We start from the raw sequence: 23321 nt of genomic DNA, 5'->3' as shown, positions 1-23321 counted from the left end.
GAGCTGTCTTGAGCTTATGCAAGAGCTCTGCACCGGGATCTGACAGAATCATGTATGAAATGATCAAAAACCTACACAGTGACACCCAAGTTACACTACTCACAATTTTCAACACCAACACCATTCCAGCTGCATGGAAAGAAGCCATTGTGGTTCCTGTTTTGAAGCAAGGCAAAGATCTTTCCTCATTGGCAAGTTACCGCCCGATCGCCCTCACAAGTTACCTTTGCAAGGTATTTGAAAAAATGATTAATCGGCAACTCATCCATTTCCTTGAAATGAGCAAAATGCTTGAGCCCTATCAGTGCGGCTTCCGAGAAGGGCGCTCCACAACCGATCATCTCGTACGTATTGAGGGAAATATCCGGGACGCATTTATACACAAGCAGTTCTTCTTACCAATATTTCTCGATATGAAAAAGGCGTATGACACAACGTGGCGTTACGGAATCTTAACAGACTTGTCAGAAATGGGAATCCATGGTAATATGCTAAACCTAATAGAAAGCTGTCCAATCGTACCTTCCGGGTAAGAGTCGGCAATGTACTTTCACGTCCTTTTACGCAAGAAACGGGTATACTCCAAAGAGGCTTACTCAGCTGCACGCTCTTTATCGTGAAGATGAGCATGCTTCGTGCTTCATTACCACTGGCCATCTTTTATTCTGTCTGTGTGGACGACATTCAAATAGCTTTCAAATCCTGTAACCTCGCAGTGTGCGAGAGACAGGTACAGCATGGCCTGAACAAAGTGTCAAAGTGGGTAGACAAAAATGAATTTAAGATCAATGCTAACAAATGTTATTGTGTTCTTTTTATAAGAAAGAGAGGCCTGATCCCAGATCCTTGCTTCGAACTGTGTGGACAACAGATACCTGTAAACAAAGAACACACATTTCTAGGTGTTATACTTGACTATAGACTCACTTTCGTCCCCCACATTAAACATATTTAAAAAATGTATAAATACCATGAACATAATGAAACTTCTATCCCAGACTTCATAGGGTAGTGACAGAAAGTGTTTAATGAATCTCTACAAGAGCCTCATTCGATCAAGATTGTACTATGGTGTCGTGATTTATCACTCTGCCGCCCCGAGCGCGCTAATGATGCTAGACCCAGTCTACCATCTAGGAATCCGACTGGCCACTGGCGCTTTCAGAACAAGTCCCATTGAAAGTTTATATGTAGAATCAAGTGGGTGGTAACTTCATCTGCAGATAACATACATCAGCCAAACACATTTTCTGAAAGTCCACTCTAATCCTCAACATCCGTGTTTTAATACTGTTAACGATATGACATAAGCTACACTCTTTCGTAATCGTCCCTCCGTAAGACAACCTTTCTCGCTGCGTGTGAGGGAGCTTAGCGCTGAAATGGATGTCCCAATCCTCAAACATCGCCTAATGCCTCCAGCTAAGCTGTTACCTCCTTGGGAGTGGCAGATGATACAACGCGATTTAACTTTCATGCAAGTTTCAAAGCACGCTCCAGAGATTAAAATCCAAATGCATTTCCGGGAACTCCAATACAAACACTCCTGCACAGAGTTCTGCACAGACGCATCGAAGTCACACGACGGGGTGTCCTATGCAGCCGTCGGTCCATCTTTCTCGGAAACCAATGTACTGCATCCGGAAACTAGTATCTTTACGACTGAGGCCTACGCACTGTTGTCGGCTGTAAAGCATATAAAAAGATCAAAACTCCAGAAATTAGTTATTTACACGGACTCCCTTAGTGTTGTGAAGGCCTTGATGTCATTCTGTAACCACAAAAATCCGAAAATTGACGAACTCTATTCCGTCCTTTGTAAAGCATATATATCTAATCAACTTGTGATTATTTGTTGGGTGCCTGGCCATAGGGGCATCGAGGGTAACGTTCTAGCGGACCAGATGGCCACATCAATTTCATTGCATGCAGTTAATCCTACTGCTTCGGTCCCTGTCACAGACCCGAAGCCTTTCTTAAGAAGGAAACTGCAAAACTACTGGCAACGCTTGTGGGACCTGAAAACAAATAATAAGCTGCATGTAATAATGCCACAATTAGGTTTCTGGCCTCCTGTAACAAAATCCCGCCGGACAGATGTCCTATTCTGTCGTCTAATAATGGGAGACACATTTGGCACGCATAACTTTTCACTCGCCGGAAACGAGCCTCCAACCTGTGGTAGATGCGGCGAGAGGCTGACCGTCCTCCACGTCCTTCTGGATTGCCGGGAAGCCGAATCTGAAATAAAAAAAAACATTTCCCCTTAGCATACCGGCAGCACATCCCCCTTCATCCTGTTATGCTACTCGGTGCAGAACCGCTCTTTGATACCGAAACTGTCCTAGGTTTCCCGAAAGAAGTTGTGCTACATGTTATTAGCCCCATTAGGGTGCCTCGATGCACGCCCGCGCTCCGCTCTGCGGAGAGCGGGCGCACATCGAGGCACCCTAAGCCCCATTACTTCGTAGCGCCTCCTCTCTTCAGAGGATGCCGCTGTGATATTTATTTTGAATAGCACATGCCTCTAAGCCCTTGTATTTCGAGGGCTCTGGCGAGGCAGTAGTGCTCTAAGCAATTTATCATCACGCATATTTTATATAATGTATAATTCTTTCTTAATGCATTTTAGTGATCATAGTACACGTCATTAATCACTGCCATAATTTTATTACGTGTGCAATTTATGCAATTTACACCAACTCTTTTAGGCCTCTTTACAACCACGTCACATTAAATTCACAGAACCCATCAGACCACTACATGTTCATTACTACTAGCATGGCGCTTTTTGGCCATACCTGGCCTTGCGCCATTAAACCTCAAACATCATCAAAACATATTTATCATAATGAAAACACAAACACTACACTGGAATGTCAACGGAGTTCTTCATAACCTCGACGACATTATAGAACAACTACACAAACACAATCCAAAGTTGCTGTGTTCAAGATACACATGTCAAACCTACGAACACCAATTTTCTTCGTAATAACAGCATCTTCTGAAAAGACCGAGACGAGACTAACGCCTCCGGCGGTGCCACCATGGTAGCCGACAAGTCTGTACTTTGCCGACACGTCGCCCTTCAGATGCCACTTGAGGCGGTGTCAGTTCACGCTATTCATTTTAATAAATTGGTCACTGTATGTTCCATTTATGTACCCCGAACCATAGTCTTGAAAAAACAGTCCTTTATAACCTCATTGATCAGCTTCCCGAGCCTTACATACTCTTGGGAGATTTTAGCGCTCATAACACGATGTGGGGAGACTCGCGATGCGACGCGAGAGGTCGACTCAATGAAAATCTCCTGTTAAGCTCCGGTGCGTGCCTCTTCAATAAGAACCAATGTATTATAATCCACATCATAATTCGTGCTCGTCAATAGACCTGTCGATCGTTTGAGCTGCTATCTTGCCTCATTTAGAATGGGGTGTAATTAAAAATCTATTAGGAAGTGATAATCTATTATTATCACTTCCCAGCAACGCTGAACTTAGTAAATTATCATGACTTCCCTCTGCACGTAGCTCGCTGGAAACGGGCTTCAGCTGACTGGGAATGTTTTAAGGAATTCACCCACTTATCAGACGATTTTGTAGATAATTTTAGTATAGATCATGCTGTTTCATACTTTACCGCTTTTATCATTGACGCCGCTGAAATGTTCATTCCTTAAACAAGTGACACTCCGTTGAAAAGATGGGTCCCCTGGTGGGATGACGATCGCAGACCGGCACGCGGGAGACAAAATAAAGCATGGAGAAAACTGCGTGAATGTCCTACAGCCGAAAATGTAATAGAATGTAAACATGTTAAATCCAAGATAAGAAGAACGCGACAACAGGCAAATAGGGCAAGCTGGCAGAGGTTTCTCTCAGGTATAAATTCGTATGCAAACGAGGCTAAAGTATGGGCCGGGCTAAGAAGGCTAAAGAGACAAGAAATTCATCCGTTGCCCCTAGTGAACGATGAAGCGACCAACTTTGAAGACCATGCTCACGCTCTCGGCGAACACTTTGAGCTCGTTTTCAGTTCTAATCATTATTCCGAGGCATTCCTAAAGCACGAACAAGTAGCAGAACGCAAGACCATCGACCGCAAATGCAGACAGAACGAATTCTATAACTTGCTCTTTAACATTGCCGAGTTGAGAGTCCCCTTGACTGCATGCCAGAGCTCTGCACCTACACCTGACAGAATCATGTACGTACGACTTGATTAACCATCTTGACAGTGATACTCAAATGACGCTACTTGCAGGTTTCAATGCTATATGGGCTGTCGGGTACCTTCTTACTGCATGGAAAGAATTCCTTGTCGTTCCCATTCTAAAACGAGGCAAAGACTCCACATTAGTAACAAGTTACCGCCCAATCACCCTAACAAGTTGCATTTGCAAGCTTTTTGGAAAAAAAAAGATAAACCGTCACCTTTTACACTTCCTTGTGTCAAACAAAATTCTTGATTCATATCAGTGCGGTTTTAGAGAAGGTCGGGCTACAACCGACCATTTTGTGCACATCGAAGCAAACATTCGCGACGGCTTCGCACATAAACATACCTTCTTATCCGTGTTTCTCCATATGGAAAACGTGTACGATACAACTTGGCGTTACGGAATCCTGCGCGAAATGTCCGCGTTGGGAATCCGCGGCAATATGTTAAACGTTATAGAAAGCTACCTACGCTACCTTATATTCGGAGTGAAAATAGGTAATGCACTGTCGCGTCCATTTATACAGGAAACTAGTGTACCTCAGGGAGGCGTACTCAGCTGCACACTCTTTATCGTTAAGATGAACACACTCCGTGACTCATTACCACCAGTTATTTTTTATTCCGCCGACGTGGACGACATACGAATAGGCTTCAAGTCTTGTAATCTCGCAGTGTGCGAGAGACAGGTACAGCAGGCCCTAAACAAGGTGTCCGAGTGGGCAGACAAAATGAATTTCAAATCAACCCCCACAAGAGTTCCTGTGTTCTTTCTACAAGAAAGAGAGGTCTGGCTCCAGATCCTTCTGTAGAACTGTGTGGACAACAAATACCTGTCAACAAAGAACACAAATTTCTAGGGTTTATACTCGACCCTAAGCTCACTTTCACTCCACACATAAAATACCTCAACGCAAAATGTCTAAAAAGAATGAACTTACTGAAAATACTATCTAACACAACATGGGGTAGCGACAGGAACTATTTAATGAATCTTTACAAGAGCCTCATTCGATCACGGTTAAACTATGGCGCCATAGTATACAACTATGCCGCCCTGCCCGCACTAAAGATGCTGGATCCCGTCCACCATCTGGGTATCCGCCTGGCCACAGGCGCCTTCAGAACAAACCCAATTGAAAGTTTATATGTAGAATTGGATGAGTGGTCACTCCATCTGCAGAGATCCTACATCAGCTTCACACATTTTGTCAAGGTGCACTCTAATCTTGAACATCCGTGTTCGAAAACTGTTAACGATTCGACGTACACTCCACTTTTCCATTATCGACCCTCTCTGGACAGCCTTTTTCGCTGCGTGTGAGGGAGCTTAGCGTGGAAATGGATATCCCACTCTTGGAACATCGCTTAATGCATCTAGCCAAGCAGCTACCGCCTTGGGAGTGGCAGGTGATGGAATATGACATATCTTTTGTAAGAGTTATAAAACACGCATTAGAGCTCGAAATTTGAATGCATTTCCATGAACTCCAATCGAAGTACTCTTGTTCTGAATTCTACACCGATGCATCAAAGTCGCATGCTGGCGTTTCTTACGCAGCTGTTACTCTCCTTTATCTCAATCAGATGTATTGAGCCCCCATACAAGTATCTTTACTGCAGAAGCGTATGCAGTACTGTCTGCGGTTAAACACACAAAGAAATTAAAACTAGAGAAAGCAATAATATTCACGGACTCGTTAAGTGTTGCAAAAGCACTACTGTCCTTAAGAAAACACAAATATCCTGTTTTTATTGAGGTTTGCTCACGCTTGTGCAGTATTTATTCATCTCGTAGCCATGTGACAATATGCCGGGTATCTGTTCATAGATGCATCGAGGGTAATTTGCTAGCAGACCAAATAGCCACATCAGCTACATCGCAAGCTATTAATCCTACCACTGCTATTTCTGCCACATATTGCAAACCTTTCAGCGAACGAAACTGCGGAGCCACTGGCAACGCTTGTGGAACATTGAAACAAATAATAAGCTCAATTTGACCAAACCAAAGTAAGGTTTCTGGCCATTCGTTATAAAAACACGACGAACTGAAGTCTTATTCTGTCGTCTCAGAATAGGACGCACATATGGCACTCACAATTTTCTGCAGCTGGTAACGAACCTCTAACCTGTGGTAGATGTGGCGACAGGCTCACCGTCCTCCACGTCCTCGTGGAGTATCGGGAAGCCAAAGAGGGGAGAAGGAAATATTTTCCTCTAGCATATCGCTATCGTGTCTCTCTACACTCTGCTATGTTTCTTGGTAAAGAACCACTTTCTAACACCGAATCTGTCCTAGGTTTCTTGAACTATGTGGCCCAGTAGTTTCGAAACGTATCCTATATTCAGAGAATGCTGCAGTGACAGCAGTTTGTATAGCACATGCCTCTAGGTCCTTGCGTTGCAGAAGCTCTGTTAACGCAGTAGTGCTTCATGCAAACTTTTACCTCTGACATATTTTACTATATCATCCAGGCACGTACCCAGGATTTTTTTTTCGGGGGGGGGGGGGCACCATCTCCATCTCCATCATCATCATCATCATCATCATCATCATCATCATCACCAATGTTTTATGTCCACTGCAGGACGAAGGCCTCTCCCTGCGATCTCCAATTACCCCTGTCCTGCCGCCAACCGATTCTAACTAGCTCCCGCGAATTTCCTAATTTCATCGCACCATCTATAGTTTTCTGCCGTCTTCTACTGCGCTTCCCTTCTCTTGGTACCCATTCTGTAACCCTAATGGTACAATGGTTATCTAACCGGCGCATTACATGACCTGCCCAGCTACATTTTTTTCCTTTTGATGTCAATTAGAATATTGTCTATACCCGTTCGCTCTCTGATCCAAACCGCTCTCTTTCTCTCTCTTAACGTTATGCCTAGCAATCTTCGTTCGATCGCTCTTTGCGCGGTTCTTAACTTGATCTCAAGTCTCTGCCCCATATGTCAGCACTGGCAAAATGCACTGAGTGCACACCTTACTTTTCAATAATAATGGTAAGCTTCCAGTCAGGAGCTGACAATGTCTGCCGTATGCGATCCAACCTATTTTTATTCTTCTGTGAATTTCCTTCTCATGATCAGGGTTCCCTGTGGTTAATTGACCTAGGCAAACGAACTCCTTCACAATCTCTAGTGGCCGATTGGCGATCCTGATGTCTTGTTCCTTTGCCCGACTATTTATCATTATCTTCACCTTCTGCATATTAATATTAAACCCCACTCTGACACTCTCAGTTGAGGTCTCCAATCATTTGTTGTAACTCGTCTGCACTGTTGTTGAATAGAACAATGTCATCGGCAAACCGACAATTGCTGAGATATTTGCCGTCGATCTTTACTCCTAAGCCTTTCCAGTTTAATAGCTTGAATTCTTCTAAGCACGCAGTGAACAGCTTTGGAGAAATTGTCTCCCTGTATGACCCCTTTCTCTATAGGTACCTCCCTGCTTTTCTTATGTAGAATTAAGGTAGCTGTAGAAAATCTGTAGATATTCTTACGCGAAGGAAAAGTCAGTAGGACAAGAAACTACTTACAGATTATATTTACAACGGTTGCAGCGAAGACCGGTTAGATTCACAGCGCGAGCCCAGTTCGTTCTTCCTCCTCTTTTCTGGAGTGATGGCGCCCACGCGCCTCGTTAAAACAAACAAATACCACACGCATGTAGCAATATTTTCCAAGCTTTTTATGTGAGCGTTCTGTACTCCTTGATTACGTAGTGCCTCTATGACTGCTGGTATCTCTACTGAATCAAATGCCTTTTCATAATCTATATAAGCCACGTAGAGAGGCTTATTGTACTCTTCGGATTTCGCGATAACCTGAGTGATGATATGGATGTGATCCATTGTAAGGTATCTCTTCCTGAAGCCAGCCTGTTCCCTTGGTTGACAAAGCCAGCCCTTATTCTATTGGAGTTTATTTTGGTAAATATTTTACATAATACTTGGAGCAAGCTAATGGTTCTATAATTTTTCAATTCCTTAACGTCTCCTTTTTTGGATTAGTATAATGTCTGCATTCTTCCAGTTTTCTGGGACTCTTGCAGTCGATTGACACTTCGTATAAAGAGCCGCCAATTTTCCAAGCATTATGTATCCTCCATCTTTGATTAAATCGACTGTTATTCCACCTTCTCCTCCCGCTCTTCATCGTTTTATTTCTTGCAGGGCCCTTCTGACCTCATCGCTAGTTATAGGAGAGTTTCTGTATCCTGTTCATTACTGTTTCTAAGTGAGGTATAGTGACTCCTCTGAGCACTGTATACAGGTCAGCTTAGAATTCTTCCGCTGCTTTTACTATATCTTCGAGATTGCTGATGATATTATCTTTTAGTGTATACATCATGGTTTGTCCCAAGCCAGGTTTCTTTTTTACTGATTTCAGGCTGCGTTCATTTTTTACGGCTTCATCAGTCTTTCTCATGATATAGTTTCGAATATCAGTTATTTTCGCCTTGTTGATCAGTTTTGACAGCTCCGCGAATTGCGTAACGCTGTGCGGCCGCCAGTCCCACTCAACCGCGTAGAGCGCAGGACTCTGCGATTCTAGATGTACTGCGCTCACCGCGAAAGGTTAGGAAAACACCCACATAAGCACAGCAGAGAAGTGGCTACGTGAGGCGGTTCGACCGATAACTGTAGAAGCGTCATTCAAAGCAAGTAATTGTTCTCCACTTCCGGCAGCGTTTTCTCTACTTCCTTTTTAAATAAAAAGATGTTGATCCATAAATATTGTCATAAACAACGGTTAACTTTTTTTATTAATCGCTTTTCCTTGCAGTTTGGTTGTTGCCTTTGCTCTCTCCCTTAGTAGATCGCTTCATTTCTCAACTCCTTGCGATTTTTGTTTCCAGTTGCCAATTTTGCACGAAAAGTGTCATACAATTAGGGAAAAACAGACGAGGTGACGGGCAACAGCCATCTTGCTTATGGTTTTAAGGGTTATTGCAGGGTATCATGATGGACGCACTTTTACATTATTTTATTTCCCACCTTATCTAACCCATATCACGTGTATATGGTTGCGGGCATCTGACAGCCTCGCGGCGAGCCGTAACTCAAGGAAATAATGAAGCAAAGGGAAAAGTTAAACGCAATTGGCGTTTTCTCCGGCCGCAACTCGTTCCACGAGAGTACAGACCAGCTCAGGAACAGCCGCATCCCTTTCCTGGTCCCAGGATCAGCCTAAACAAAGAAAGTTGAACTAACAAAAGCAACAGCTATGCGCGTGACGGTTGAATAGATGGTGACAACTGAACGCATCTCGAGTTAATCGCACGGGTGCGGAATCTATGAGAAAACTGTCCTGCACATTACAAGAGATGCCGATAACTACCGCCATCTAAAAGGAGTGAAAAAGGCAGCATAATGCTGACCGATTAATAGCTGCCAAGTCTCAACATTGATCTGGCGGCGCTTTAGGAATGTGTGAGGAGTGGTGGTGTGTGTGTGTGGGGGGGGGGGGGGGGGGTATGTCACTTGATTTCGGGGGGGGCCCGGGCCCCCCCGAGCCCCCCCCTGGGTACGTGCCTGATATCATCAGTGTTTCACAATGTATCTTTCGTGCCCATAGTACAGCACATTAACCATTGGCATAATTTTATCTGATATAGGTCCTGTGCAATTTATCGCGACAGTATGTGAGGCCCTTTTACACCCACGTAACATTTACTCCTCGTTATTCATAGCTCCACTGCTAACTCATTAACACCGGCATGGCGCTCTTTGACCGTATTTGTCCCTTGCGCCACAAAGCACTACATTCATCATCATGATCATGATCATCATCACCATCATCATTGAACATATGCGCTGTTCGCTTCACTTTGCTGAGCGATTGTAGCCTCTGCGTTAAGGGGGCATAAGCCAGTGCGTATTTTGCTAGCTTACAGGAGTATGAGCCAAATTGCTGCTGATGATATCTTTCGTACGACTCTATCGGACGCCGCGTCCTTTAGGTATGAGCTATGGGAACGAGCCACTAAGGCGTTCGCCTTAAAAAGAAAAAAGAAAGAAATCGGGGCCGAGCGAAGAGGGATTGTGACAGAGGGGATCTCATACATTCTGAACGCAAATTTAAAGATCCTCGTTTTTAAAACGCGAATTTTAGGACATTAGTAGAAAGGGCAACGAAATCGTAGAGGATGCGGTGCAGAGTCATTGAAGTAGGGAAACGCTAACACGGCATTCCTAATTGTTCCTCCAGGTACATCCGGATCAGCAAACGTTCTTATATGGCTGAACGAGTGTTACAGATTACAGTTTCTTTCCTCTCTGCGTTGCTAGGTAAATTGTCGAGCACGCTAGACCCCCACCCTCATCCGTTTTTTAATTCTTCTAATTATTTTCTCAGCTCACCCGATTCCTGGCCATTTCCCCATAATGGGCGCGAGCCACTCTTGGAGGAAAACAAACAAACAAACAAACAAGCAAGCAAACAAACAAACAAACAAACAAACAAACAAACAAACAAACAAACAAACAAACAACCAAACAAACAAACAAACAAACAAATTAGTTCCTGACAGCAAACAGGGAAAATAAAGATGTGTGCAAGCGCGCGACCGACCGTGCATCGCGTGCTAGAAGAAGATAAGAAGCTGTGGAAGGCTGTCGGTCCACTTTGGTCTCTGCGAAGCACGCCCTGAACCATGGATGACATATCCAAGAAAACGGATGAACGAGTACCTCGAGGGACGGCACAGGCGGAGCCCAGGCCCTCGCAGTCCACGGTCGACGATCCGGCAGTGCGGTCATCGGACGGGACTTCGAGCAAGCAGGCAAAACATGGCGAAAGCCTCAACGTGAGTGGCGGCTGACCGTTATGCGCACCCCTGACAGTGGCAGTTTAAGAATAAATGGCGAGGCTTAACGCGCACAAGCAACTCATGGACCCGTCGTAGCGGAGGGACGGCTCTGCGTTATTTCTGACCACTTGAGGATCGTTGGGGACCCTGAAAAGAAAGTGTACGATAATTGCTTTCTATAGGCGTGCTTACGCACGGGTTATAGTACCTTGCAGGCCAACAAATGCGCTAATTTTCGCGCGACGAGTGATGGAACGGGAAATGATAGGCGTAACGTTAGGGGACCGGAAGAAAGCGGTTTGATCTATACAAAGAGCAAACATGGGTATAGCCCGACATTCTAGTTGAAATTAAGAGCAAGATATGGAATCTGCCAGGCCGTGTAGGGCACAGAGCAGATAATTGGCGCTCCATTTGGATAACAGAGTGGTTGAGAAGAAAGAATCGGAAGGACACATTAGATTGGAAGACGACCGCTGACTAGATGATGTAAATAGATTAGATAACTTGCAGGCATAAGAGGATAGTCAGGCGACGAAATACATGGGTAATGGAGGTCGTTGGGAGCGTGCCTTCATCCTGCAGTGTATATACAAGGTGTTTCAGCTAACACTTACAAATTTTTTTTAATGGTTGCCTGTGGCAGCTATCACAATTCTAGTTGATGAGGTGGTCTACTTGAAGCGGCGGACACTACTTGCGCAAAAAATTGAGAAACAAAAAAGAGTAATCAACAAAAATTCACGAATTAAATTTTTAACTAATTACCTTATGGCCCATATTGCAATTTATAAATTCTAGCCATGGAATTCGCAGGACGAATCCACTAGGAACGAATTCTCAGGACCACACCAGTTTGGAGATAATAATTCATGAACTTAGCGGAGAAATGCAATGGCGTTCCTGTTACGTGTGTGCTTCAATGCATCAATAGACGTTTTGTTAACGAATTAACTGGAATGCCAATGCATTTCTCCGCAAAATCCGGGAATGAACATCTCAAACTGGCGTCATGTTGAGAATTCGTTCCTAGTGGATCCGCCTTGCGAACTCCACGGCTGGAATTTGTAAATTGCAATATGGGCCATAAGGTAGATAGTTAGAAATTTAATTACTGAATTTTTGTTAACTAGTCGATTTTCCTTTTAAATTTTTTGTGCAAGTAGTGTCCACCACTGCTAGTAGACCACATCATGAACCAGAATTGTCATATCTCCCATAGTGAACCAATAAATATTTTTGAAAGTTCGCTGAAACACCCTGTACAGGATATTCAACCTATGATTATAGTGGTGAGAATCCTTTAACGTGCACTGCAATGAATTATACACGAACGTTATTTATTTATTTATTTATCTATCTATTTATTTATTTATTTATTTATTTATTTATTGCAATCCGCCTCCGTGAGAATGCGGTATCCACGGCCGGGAATCAAGCGCGCCACCATCTTTCTAGCAGCGTGCGCTGAGCGCGGAGGCTATACGCTTTCAGTATCGGAACGCCACTGCTCACCACCGACTCACCAAGGTGGGTTGACAGTGGCAGTCTCGAAACTACGGTGCCGTATAGTATCGGCCGATCGCTTTTCGTTGACACTTTCGAATATTATGCGGCGTCACATCTATAAGTGCTTGCACGGCGACAACGCAAATGGAAGCCCACGGACAAAGTAAAACGCGGCGATCGAGTACAAGCCCATTGCTACTTCGTCCCGTGTCCTTTATTTCCGTTGTTACCCGATCACTACGGAAAGTCTCCAACTATATAGCCCAACCCGTCACTATATGTAATATGTGTCCCGTCAATGCAATAAAATAATCTGAAAATGGCGCTGGTGCGAGCTGGTGTTCGATCGAGGGAGCGGTTCATTTAGAATAGGTTGTTGTTGTTGTTGTTGTAGCCTGTGGCACGTGTGGCTCCTACCCACGATGGGGGATTGGCCAAGAAATGGATGGATTATTCCAAAATAATATATAGCATAAATTTCCTAATATCTATGGGAATAGCATTGAATAGGGTTGAATAACCGGCTAAAATAAAATCAGGGAGGTGCTGTTGAATGAGAAATAATTAATTTAAAAGTAATAATAAAAAATAGAATTTAGCAGGGCATTCGTTTAGATTCTGTAAGGAATGTTTGGACAGCGAAGCATGCATCCCTGTGGCTGAAACCCAAAGTGGACGCCCCGAACGAAAGAATTGCAGGTTCTGTCAAGTCCAGGCCAATTCTTCTAAACGGCATCTCCAACAATCTTTTTCTTAACGCAGCAAAGCGGCGACAAGATAGAAGATAGTGCTGTATCGTCTCCTCCTCCTCACAAAAAGAACAAAGGGGAGAGGGAACCAAACCCGACCTGTGTAAATAGAAATTTAGGGAGGGAATGCGGCAGCGTAATTTGGTGAGGCAGACCTCAAGCATCTTTGTATAACAAGAATCGCTATGCCAGGGAAATGCCAGGTGTTTATACTCTGGAGAAGCTGTCAAATGTGGGTTTGATAAGGCTGATCTAATTGATCTCATCCGAAATCTTGCCGCCGTGATCTGTGCTGTCACTGGTAGAATAGGAAGAATAGGGCCGGCTAGTGATGCATGTGCCAGTGAATCGGCAGTTTCATTAAAAAACAAACCTTTATGACCAGGCACCCAAATCAAATGAATACATAGCACATGGGCGGGAACTAGTAAGTGGAAGAGTTTTAGCATGGGTGACTCCTTAGTAGCGGTAAGGCAAGAGCAAACAGAAAGGGAGTCAGTAAGAATAGCAGCCGTTGTAATCATTGGGTCTAATTTACGTAAAGCTAGGATTACTGCTAATAACTCGGCCAGAAAAATAGGCACAAAATCAGGCAATCTTTCATTTCATTTCATTTCATTTATTCAACCTTAAGGGCCCGAAGGCATTACATAAGGGGGGGCGTGCATCAAAGTAAAACAGCTTCATAAGAAAGTTACATAATAAAGTGCACATTAGTTGTAATAGGTACATAAAAGAAAATTTCAAAAAAGAAGAAGGCGGAACATATACACAATAACAACAAGGCGATAAATAAATAGATGTGGTATTCATCTTAAAGAAAAAGACCAGTCGAGCGCAGGACAAAATATTCCAATGCCAGCTTTTTCCTCGCACTGTGAGGCATCTGTTGCAATGATGATGTTTGTTTCTAGGGTGCTTAGGTGGTCTTGCAACATGGCGTTTAAGATGCCGTAAGGGAGTAGTTTCGCGTGATTCGGGAAAATGTCGTCGAACCTGATCTCTGGGTAATTTGAATGCGTATTATTAGGAAGCACATCACGAATTTGTACATTTAGTGGGTCAAGTAATGTTTGCACAAATATAATCTGTGGTCTATGAAACCTGGGCCAATGAACAGGAAAAAATAATTCTGGATCGGAGATTAAAATAATTTGAGGACGGTTTAATGGTGATTCATATAGCCTTAAGAAGGTCTGAACAGTCAGAAGGTGAAATCGGCATAATATGGGTGGGATTCTTGCTTCCATGTATAATACGGCATTTGCAACGTATTTTGGAAGGCTTAAGCACAGACGTAGTGCCTCTCGTTCTAACAAAACTAGCGGCCGAAGCTTGTATGATGGAACACCTGAGAATAAAACACATCCAAATTCTAACACCGGACGAACGTACATTTTATATACCATCAAGAGGGATTTTCTGCGCATACCTGTTCTTCGATTGCTTAACTTGCGCAAAATGCCCATTGTACGAGCTCCTTTTGTCGCAATATATTCAATATGTGGCCGCCAGTTAAGATTTTCGTTGTAAATAACTCCAAGGTACTTTAGTGACTCTACTTGTGGAATATCTTCGAGATGGTAGTTCAGCGATATGTATACTGGGTCTTTAACTGGAAAAAACAAGTATAGCACATTTATTAGCATTCAGGTTTAAGTGTAAACTATCCAGCCAGTGTTCCAGTTCCCTTAGATACGACTGCAAAATTTCGTAAAGAGAGTATATGTCACTAGCCATACCAAAAAAGGCAATGTCGTCAGCATAAACGTAGGTACTGACTCCTGGGTGAACGGGGATTGTGCTCATTAAAATATTGAATAATACTGGTGAGAGTACCGATCCCTGAGGCACACCTCTTGTTTGCTTATGTTTTCTAGAAGAATAGCCGCTTCTAAAACAATAGAATTCCCTGGCTTTTAAAAATTAATGCACCCATGCTACAATATAGCCTGGAAAACAATGGCTCTGTAACCGATTTGTTAAAATTGTGTGTTCAATGCTGTCATAGGCTTTACATATATCTAATGTAACTAAAGCCGCGTACTGCTTTTTCTGTCTGGCGATGTTAATTCGACTTTCAAGGTCTACATGCGCGGGCCATATCGAATAGCCAGATCGAAATCCAATTTGGCAAGGACTCAACAATTGATTTCCGACAATAAACTCTAATATGTGTCCGAGAAGCACTCTTTCAATAAGCTTCACTATGTTTGATGTCAACGCAATTGGTCTGATGTTGTCGATGGTGTACCCTGCCCCTTGCTTTTTAAGTAACGGAATAATTTTGGCGATCTTCCATTCTTGTGGAATCCATGCATTGCTAACAGAGTAGTTTACCAAGTTCAGAAGCTCACGTGGCGCTTCTTGAAAGAAAATCTTTAACATTGCATTTGTTATTCCGTCCGGGCCAGGCGCTGTAGTTGGCAACTGTAACATAACTTGTGCTACTTCTGAATAGGAGATCTCTTTGTAGTCCGATAATACAGGAGTAAAAACAGAAGCTTGAAGGCGCGTTGCGAACCGGCTCTCCAATCCTTTAGCCAATAGCTCTAAGGACTCCTGCATTTCCTGCGAGGTATAGACGATTGAGTCTACATTAACGCTCATTGGGAGTCTGTTTCGAAACCGAAGGTAATTAAATAAAGCACGTTTGTTTTTGGATTTAGATAGGTAATCGAAATGGTTTTTATCGTACTCATCTTTTGCGTGTTTAATAGCACGTTTGAAGGTTGCATAAATAAATTGATAATCTTTCCAATTTTGTGGGCTCTGATTATGTAGAAGTTTTTTCCAAGCAGCTTTCCTTCGTCGATAAACTCCTGTGCACTCACTGTTCCACCAAGGACTAGATGGGGAACGCTTAGCGGTCTGAATTACAAATTCAGACTTTTGTCGGGACATCTGTAACGCTGAACAAATGTTCAAGCCAATTTCTTCGTTATTACTATTAGGTAATGATGCAATGGTGGAGCGCAAGCAGTCTTTAAATTTTTTGCTATTCACAAATATTCTGCTGTGTCGTTCAACTGATGTTAAAGGTCATGCTATTTCAAAGTATACCGGAAGATGATCACTGTTTGTGCCAAAATCAATCGTAGTCCAAGATGTCACGGCGACGCTTGTGCTAGAAAACGTCAAATCTAACACTGAGCGAGATTGCCCACGGATAAAAGTAGGTCGTCTGACATTAAGGCATGAAAGATTTTTATCTATGGTCCAGTCCCATAGACGTGTCCCACATGCATCTGTTTTGTAACCCCATGACACGTGATGCGAGTTGAAGTCACCAGTAAGGACGACTTCATTTTTGCAGCTGGCAAGCGCACTATCCAATTGGTATGTACTGTGTACGCCCGTAGGGAAATAAGCATCTATAATAGAGAATGAGCGGTAGCCTGGGATGCTAAGGTGCACTGCCAAAATTTCACATTCTGGAGACATTAACCTGAAAGCTATTTTCGCCCTATGACAGAATTTAGATGATAACAAAATCATTAAACCACCTCCTAGTGAAAGGCGATCTAATCGAAAAGATCGAAAATCTTTAAAATGAAAATTTTTCTCAGGGGTAAGCCAGGTTTCTTGTAAGATTATGACATCAGGATTAAGTTCAGTTGTTAAGTAATTTAAGTCTGTTGAAGCAGAGAACAAGGAAAGACAGTTCCACTGTAGTACTTTTAAAAAAGCTATGGTGATGATCTAATTGATATTCAGCGACTACTGTCGCGATGAACTTTCTTGGATGCCAGAATGAGAAATAGGATTACCATTTTTGTTTTTGGTATAAGGACAAGAATTAGTTACTGGAGAACCAGTTCGCTTTTGCGGCCTGATATCATGACCCGTTTCCATGTCGACCTGCGAGTCTGACTGATGCGAAGAACAAGGATCGGATCCTACAAATGTTGGGTCCGATATGGTACTCGGCACTAGAACTGAACTGGCTGCCTGTTCTGCAGCACAAACAATCGATTTGGTGATTGGTGTGGCAGCTGTTTGCAACAGCTGTGTCATCTGCGCGGTAAACACTTGTGAAATACATTCGGTAACACTTGTGACAATATGTTGCATAGCCTTTGTCATTGCTTTTTCTACTGCTGATTCAATAAGTTTAGGCAAGTTATCCTCATGGAAAGTAGAATGCCTTGCAGTGACGCCAGCGTATCCAAAGGCTCTTTCCTTGACGACTGCAATAGATTCTCGCCGCGAACATCGTCGCCTGTCAATTATCTCTAGTACTTGTATTTCGTTAGCTCTAGCCGAGCAGCTTCCATAGTCAGCGGCATGGTTTCCTCCACATAGGCAGCACGTCTCGGTTTCAGCTGTGCATTCATTGGGGGAATGATTGTCACCACAGGCGCGACAGCGTCCATTTGATTTGCAGCCTCCTGCACTATGGCCAAAACGCCAACAGTTCCGACACTGAAGTGGACGGGAAGCGAGAGGTTCCACTCTAAAAATAAGCGGCCACACTTTTAGTTCAGATGGGCAGGACATGCCAGCAAACGTAGCAATAACCGATTCTGTGGCAACTTTTTCCCCGTTTACGAGTCGGTTACATCGGTATACAGCTATAACGCCAGCATCAGACAGCTTCTCCAGAGTCTCAGTTGGGCTCAATCGAGAGTCTACGCCCCGGACAATGCCTTTAGTGCATGCTAGATGAGGAGGAATGAACGCACTCACCGGGACAGATGCGAAAGTCTTAACACTTTAAGAGGTCTGCAACACAGGTCGAATCTGATGACCTACAAACTATCCCACCTCTTCCAAATTGTCGGACATCGCTTATCATCTGGTAATGATGCGTCATGGCTTGGAGCTCGGCCTGAACAGCTTGTGGGTTGTTCAGCCGGATGAATCCTCCGTTCGAGGGCACCAGCGCGACAGGGATGCTGCTTACATCGCTGCGGAAGAAAGATTGCAAAGGCAAATCGTCAGGAGAAAGGGAGGCTGACCAAGGGCTGGGCCCTTGCCCAGGAGAGTTTTTAGACATCAGAGCTGATGCAATCACGAATTAAGTCTTACAAAAATTAGATAAGTGAGATAACTAGGTCTAATCCACCCAAAACTCAGCCAAACCACCAAACAAGATCCAGCTTGGGCACACCGGGCCGGAGAACCGAACGAGTCCACGGGGCTTGTCACAGGGCAAGGCAGCAGACCTGTCGAAAGGCAAAAAGAACGACCGCGACAGCAGTTCGACGGCCCCTGGATGATGATGATGATGATCCATCATCATACATAGGTTCCACATAGGTTCCACAAGCACCCGGCCACCTCTTACTTCTCTCTGCGTGTTCCTCTTCTTTCTTTCGCTGTTCTTATTAGCTTATTACCTAGCCATCTGGATGCATCGAAGCTCATTTTCCAGGCACCGAACAATATTGAGGTCTGACGCAGTTTTAGAAAATCGCGGATTGTTTTCAATTTTCGCATTCCAACCGGTGATTTGCCACTGCAGAAGGCGATATATAGCTATGTATACTTAAAAAAAGCAAGCATAAAAGACAAAATTTCGAGCAAGTCATCATCGTATCATCACTTGGCGACTTTTCGCTAAATATGGTATGTATGGCCCGCGACCTGGTGATATTGCAGAAGAAAAAGCGACCAATACTGGCTCTCCAGCTGTGGTGCTTGCAACGAGGTCAGTAACTAATTGCAGATCAGTCGAGAAAAGCCTGTAAGTACGCCCTAGATAAATCTGATTCGAGGAAACGTCTCCTATACGTACACGCTAATATTTATCTCCCTCTTTAGGCGCAAAACAATGTTATAAACACAAGGTGTGTAAGTGTGCATTTGAATATAATAAGCATGGTGGTAAGTTTGTCGAGAGTGCTAAAAGGATAAGTGTTGTCAAGCCTAACAATTCCATAGAACGACCTGCCGATTTTCTTCGCATTGTGCTGATTCAGCGATGAACGAAAGCAAAATATAGCAATGTTTCGGTAAAGAAAGGTTCGTGATTTTACTGGTCAACAATTTATTTCGTGATATTCACAACCCAAATCACCGACAGGGTTGATACGCTTGATGTACCTTAATTAGGCTTCGTACCCGCCCCGATGGCTCGGTGTCTATAACGTCCTAGCTGTTGAGCACGAGGCGCGGGTCCGATTCCCTGCCCCCGCGGGAATATCCATTACAGAAATTTCTATAGTAACACTTAATTGAATGTATATCATATATTGCTACTAGAACCTACCAACAGTCAATCGCAATCGTACTAAAAGCCTTGAGACTTCTCAAAACTTCCTCATAACATCGTATCGACAAATGACCACCGACGTTCATTTGAAATATTTTCATAAAATTCCTGTCAACTTGTTACTTGCTTCCTGTAAACACTTCTCTATAGACTTCCTAGTAAGTTTCTTTGAATTGAAACATGTCTTAGGTTCTTTGTAACGTTCCCAATAATAATTGGCTAACATTTTCTTAAGGCATCCTACAAACATTGTGCCGGCAATTGGCCACGACCTTGAATTGGAACGTGTTTATACAGACATTTTGTGAGCACCGTTCCAACATTCTACAAGAACTTCTTTAAGCAACAGCGAGACTTTGTCAACTATTTAAAATCTGGTACCAGCATTTTCTCTTTAGACATCTGAAAATATTTTTCACAAGGGGCCTCAATGTTTGAATTAAGACATGTTGAAGACTGCTTAGTAAATTTCATACTAACCTGGAAAGCCACAACTTCATATTCCATCCAATGTACCAGTATATCAGCACTGCCTCCTAGAATGTCGAAATCCGCAACTGTCAAGTTCATTGCGTTGTGCCCATTAACATCGGGTCACCTTGCATATATAAATATTGTTGCGCCCACAAAAGGCGTTACTTTGAAGCCGGGTAGAGCTAGAAGCGATGGCCTTGATCAGCTGAGCGCCTGTCGAGATTCAGCCAGCCAGCCACACGTCGTCTTCCTCGTTCACCACTCTTCGGTGCCCCCGCACACTGTTTGTTGAGGCGTGAACCCACTATGCACCTAAGAGCGTCACATTCATGAACCCACTATGCACCTAGGAGCGTAACATTTCCCTCCGCGCAGACGAAGCCCGCCGGGCAAGTCAAACAGGCTGTCGAGAAATAAAGGGCTTTAAACGGGCGACATGCGAAAGTTCAGTCTTGGCTGACCGTCGGCCATTTGATGTGAGACGTGCTATGCGGTAGGTTAATTCGCTGATGCGCTCCGTAATAACATAGGGTCCAACATAGTGGGCCAGCAGTTTTTCACATAGTCCACGTTTCCTGGTTGGTTTCCAGAGCAACACTAAATCACCAGGGTCATATATCACGTGTCGGCGTCGGCGGTCGCAGCGTGCCTTCGAGCGGTCTTGTGAAACAAGAGTGCGTAAAGAAGCAAGTCGTCGGGCTTCTTCAGCAAGACAGACTGTCTCTGATATACAAAGATTATCGTAGTTGGAAAACGGGAAGATAGTGTCTAGTGTATAACGAGGCGGACGAGCGTAAAGAAGAAAGAAGGGACTGTAGCCCGTAACTTCATGCTTTGAGGTGTTAAATGCGTACGTAATGAAGGGTAGCACGCTGTCCCAGTTCTTATGATCTGACTCGACATGCATGGACAGCATGTTAGTAAGAGTTCTGTTCGTGCGTTCCGTAAGGCCATTTGTTTGGGGATGATACGGGGTGGAATGTCGAAACCTTGAAGCACATAGACGAAGCATCTCTTCGACCACGTCTGCAGTGAACTGCCGCCCACGATCGCTGATGATGACTCTGGGAGGTCCATGCCGGAGAATGACAAAACGCAGCAGAAAAATACACACTTCGGTTGCAGTAGCCGATGGTATTGCAGCTGTCTCACAGTAGCGTGTCAAGTGATCGGCACACACGATAATCCAGCGATTCCCATCGGATGAACGCGGAAAAGGACCGAGGAGGTCGATGCCAACTTGCTCAAAGGGAGTGCTGGGGGGTGGCACTGGATGGAGTTGACCAGGAGGAGCACTCGTCGGACGCTTATAACGTTGACACTCGCTGCAGCTGGACACATACTGGACGGTCGTCTGGCGCATTTTAGGCCAGTAGAACCTTTCTTGAAGGCGGTAGAGAGTTCGCGCAGAACCCAAATGTCCAGATGTTGGATCGTCATGCATAGCGCGCAAGACGGAGACACGGAGACTCTCCGGGACCACTAGAAGATATCGTGGGCCTGTAGTAGAATAGTTCTTTTTGTAAAGAACCCCATCACGAACACAGAAACGAGAGGATGGTGCTGATTGCCTTGCAGTAATGAGCAGTGGTTCTAAAGTTCTGTCTTTTTGTTGCTCGACCTTGAAGGTATTTATATCAGGAAATCCCGGCTCCAGTGATGCGATATAGCAGTCGAAGTTGTCCGCGTCGCAGTCCGTCGTTGGAAGCGGCATGCGCGAGAGGCAGTTAGCGTCGGCGTGTCGGCGGCCGCTTTTATAAGAAACGGTAAAGTTATACTCCTGTAAACGGAGTGTCCAACGCGCAAGCCGGCCCGACGGATCACGGAGATTAACCAGCCAGCAGAGAGAATGATGGTCTGTCACCACAGTGAAGGGGCGCCCGTACAGGTACGACCGGAAGCGCTGTACTGCGAAAATAACTGCAAGACATTCTTGCTCTGTAACGGTGTAGTTACGCTCGGGCTTACTTAAAGAACGACTCGCATAGGCGACGACGTGTTCTTTGGTGTCGACGCGTTGAATAAGGACAGCGCCGATGCCAATACCACTAGCGTCCGTATGAACTTCTGTGGGAGCCGCATGGTCGAAGTGTCGGAGAATGGGGTGAGACGTCAGACGAGACTTCAGCTCACGAAAACTAGCTTCACATTCAGGAGTCCATTCAAATGGAACGCCCTTCTCGAGGAGGCATGTCAGCGGATACGCGATGTTGGCAAATCCACGAATAAACCGGCGGAAGTACGAGCAAAGCCCTAGGAAACTGCGTAGCTCTTTTATATGGCGAGGTTGCTTGAAGGCTTCCACCGTAGCAGTCTTCGCTGGATCAGGTCGTATACCGTCCTTATCCACTAGGTGTCCCAGAACGAGTGTTTGGCGCTCTCCAAAATGGCACTTCTTCGAGTTGAGGACCAAACCCGCTTTGTCCAAGCAGTCTAGCACAAGATCGAGACGTGCGTTGTGCTCACTGAACGTGCGCCCGAAAATCACTACATCATCTAGATAGCACATGCATACTTCCCACTTCAAACCACGCAGGATGTTGTCCATGAAGCGCTCGAAAGTTGCAGGCGCATTACAGAGCCCGAACGGCATCACATTAAATTCAAAAAGTCCATCTGGTGTTACAAATGCCGTTTTCTCCTTGTCTGCCTCGTGCATAGGAATCTGCCAGTACCCCGACCTCAAGTCAACAGACGAAAAGTAAGACGCTGATGAGAGGCAGTCGATAGCATCATCAATACGCGGAAGAGGATATACGTCCTTTTTAGTGATGGTGTTGAGGCGGCGGTAGTCAACACAAAATCGCCATGAACCATCTTTCTTTCTAACCAGGATCACTGGCGCTGCCCACGGACTACAGGATTCTTGGATGACATTCTTATTTAGCATTTCGTGGACTTGGTCATTGATCACCTTGCGTTCCGATGGTGAGACTCTGTATGGTTTCTGTCGCAGCGGTTGGGCAGATCCCGTATCTATGCAATGGTGTATACGAGAAGGAGGAAATAATGGTGGTCCCTCTTGCTGGAAGAAGTCAAACAGTCGGGCATGTTTTCGCAGAATATTCGCCACTTCGTGACGCTGCTTAGTGCTGAGCGACTTGTTTACCATCGTCAGAAATGAGGAGTGCGCCGCAGGGCAGACATTAGCGAAATGACGCTCATCCGCAGAATCAAGGGCCTCTGTAAGAATCGCGAGCGATAGCACGTGATCTTCATGGTAGGCGGCAAGTATCAGACCCTGTGGTAGTATTGCAGGTTCACTGGAACAGTTTACGGCCCATAAGTTGGTGCGTCCCTGAACGACTGACAGCGTGCAATACGGTAT

The 23321-nt window shown here is 44.5% G+C and overlaps 1 protein-coding gene and 1 long non-coding RNA gene across 4 annotated transcripts in view; one reads left to right on the top strand and one right to left on the bottom strand.

Moving 5' to 3' along the window:
- The window catches only part of LOC135897070 (uncharacterized), a 53363-nt gene that overhangs the window by 922 nt on the left and 29120 nt on the right, over window positions 1-23321 (bottom strand). The window contains exon 2 of the long non-coding RNA XR_010562889.1: window positions 2177-2241. This is a non-coding gene — a long non-coding RNA (uncharacterized lncRNA). The remainder of the gene's footprint in view (window positions 1-2176; window positions 2242-23321) is intronic.
- LOC135897069 (neprilysin-1-like) overlaps window positions 10836-23321 on the top strand; it is a 53781-nt gene continuing 41295 nt past the window's right edge. For all 3 annotated transcript variants that reach the window (XM_065425650.1, XM_065425651.1, XM_065425649.1), the window contains exon 1: window positions 10836-11041. In XM_065425650.1, coding sequence (XP_065281722.1) covers window positions 10889-11041 — 153 coding nt within the window. In that variant the 5' untranslated portion in view covers window positions 10836-10888. The remainder of the gene's footprint in view (window positions 11042-23321) is intronic.

This window comes from Dermacentor albipictus, chromosome 5 (genome assembly GCF_038994185.2).
Source record: "Dermacentor albipictus isolate Rhodes 1998 colony chromosome 5, USDA_Dalb.pri_finalv2, whole genome shotgun sequence".
NCBI classification, from domain to species: Eukaryota; Metazoa; Arthropoda; class Arachnida; order Ixodida; family Ixodidae; genus Dermacentor; species Dermacentor albipictus.
This window is presented reverse-complemented; position numbering and strand designations above follow the sequence as displayed.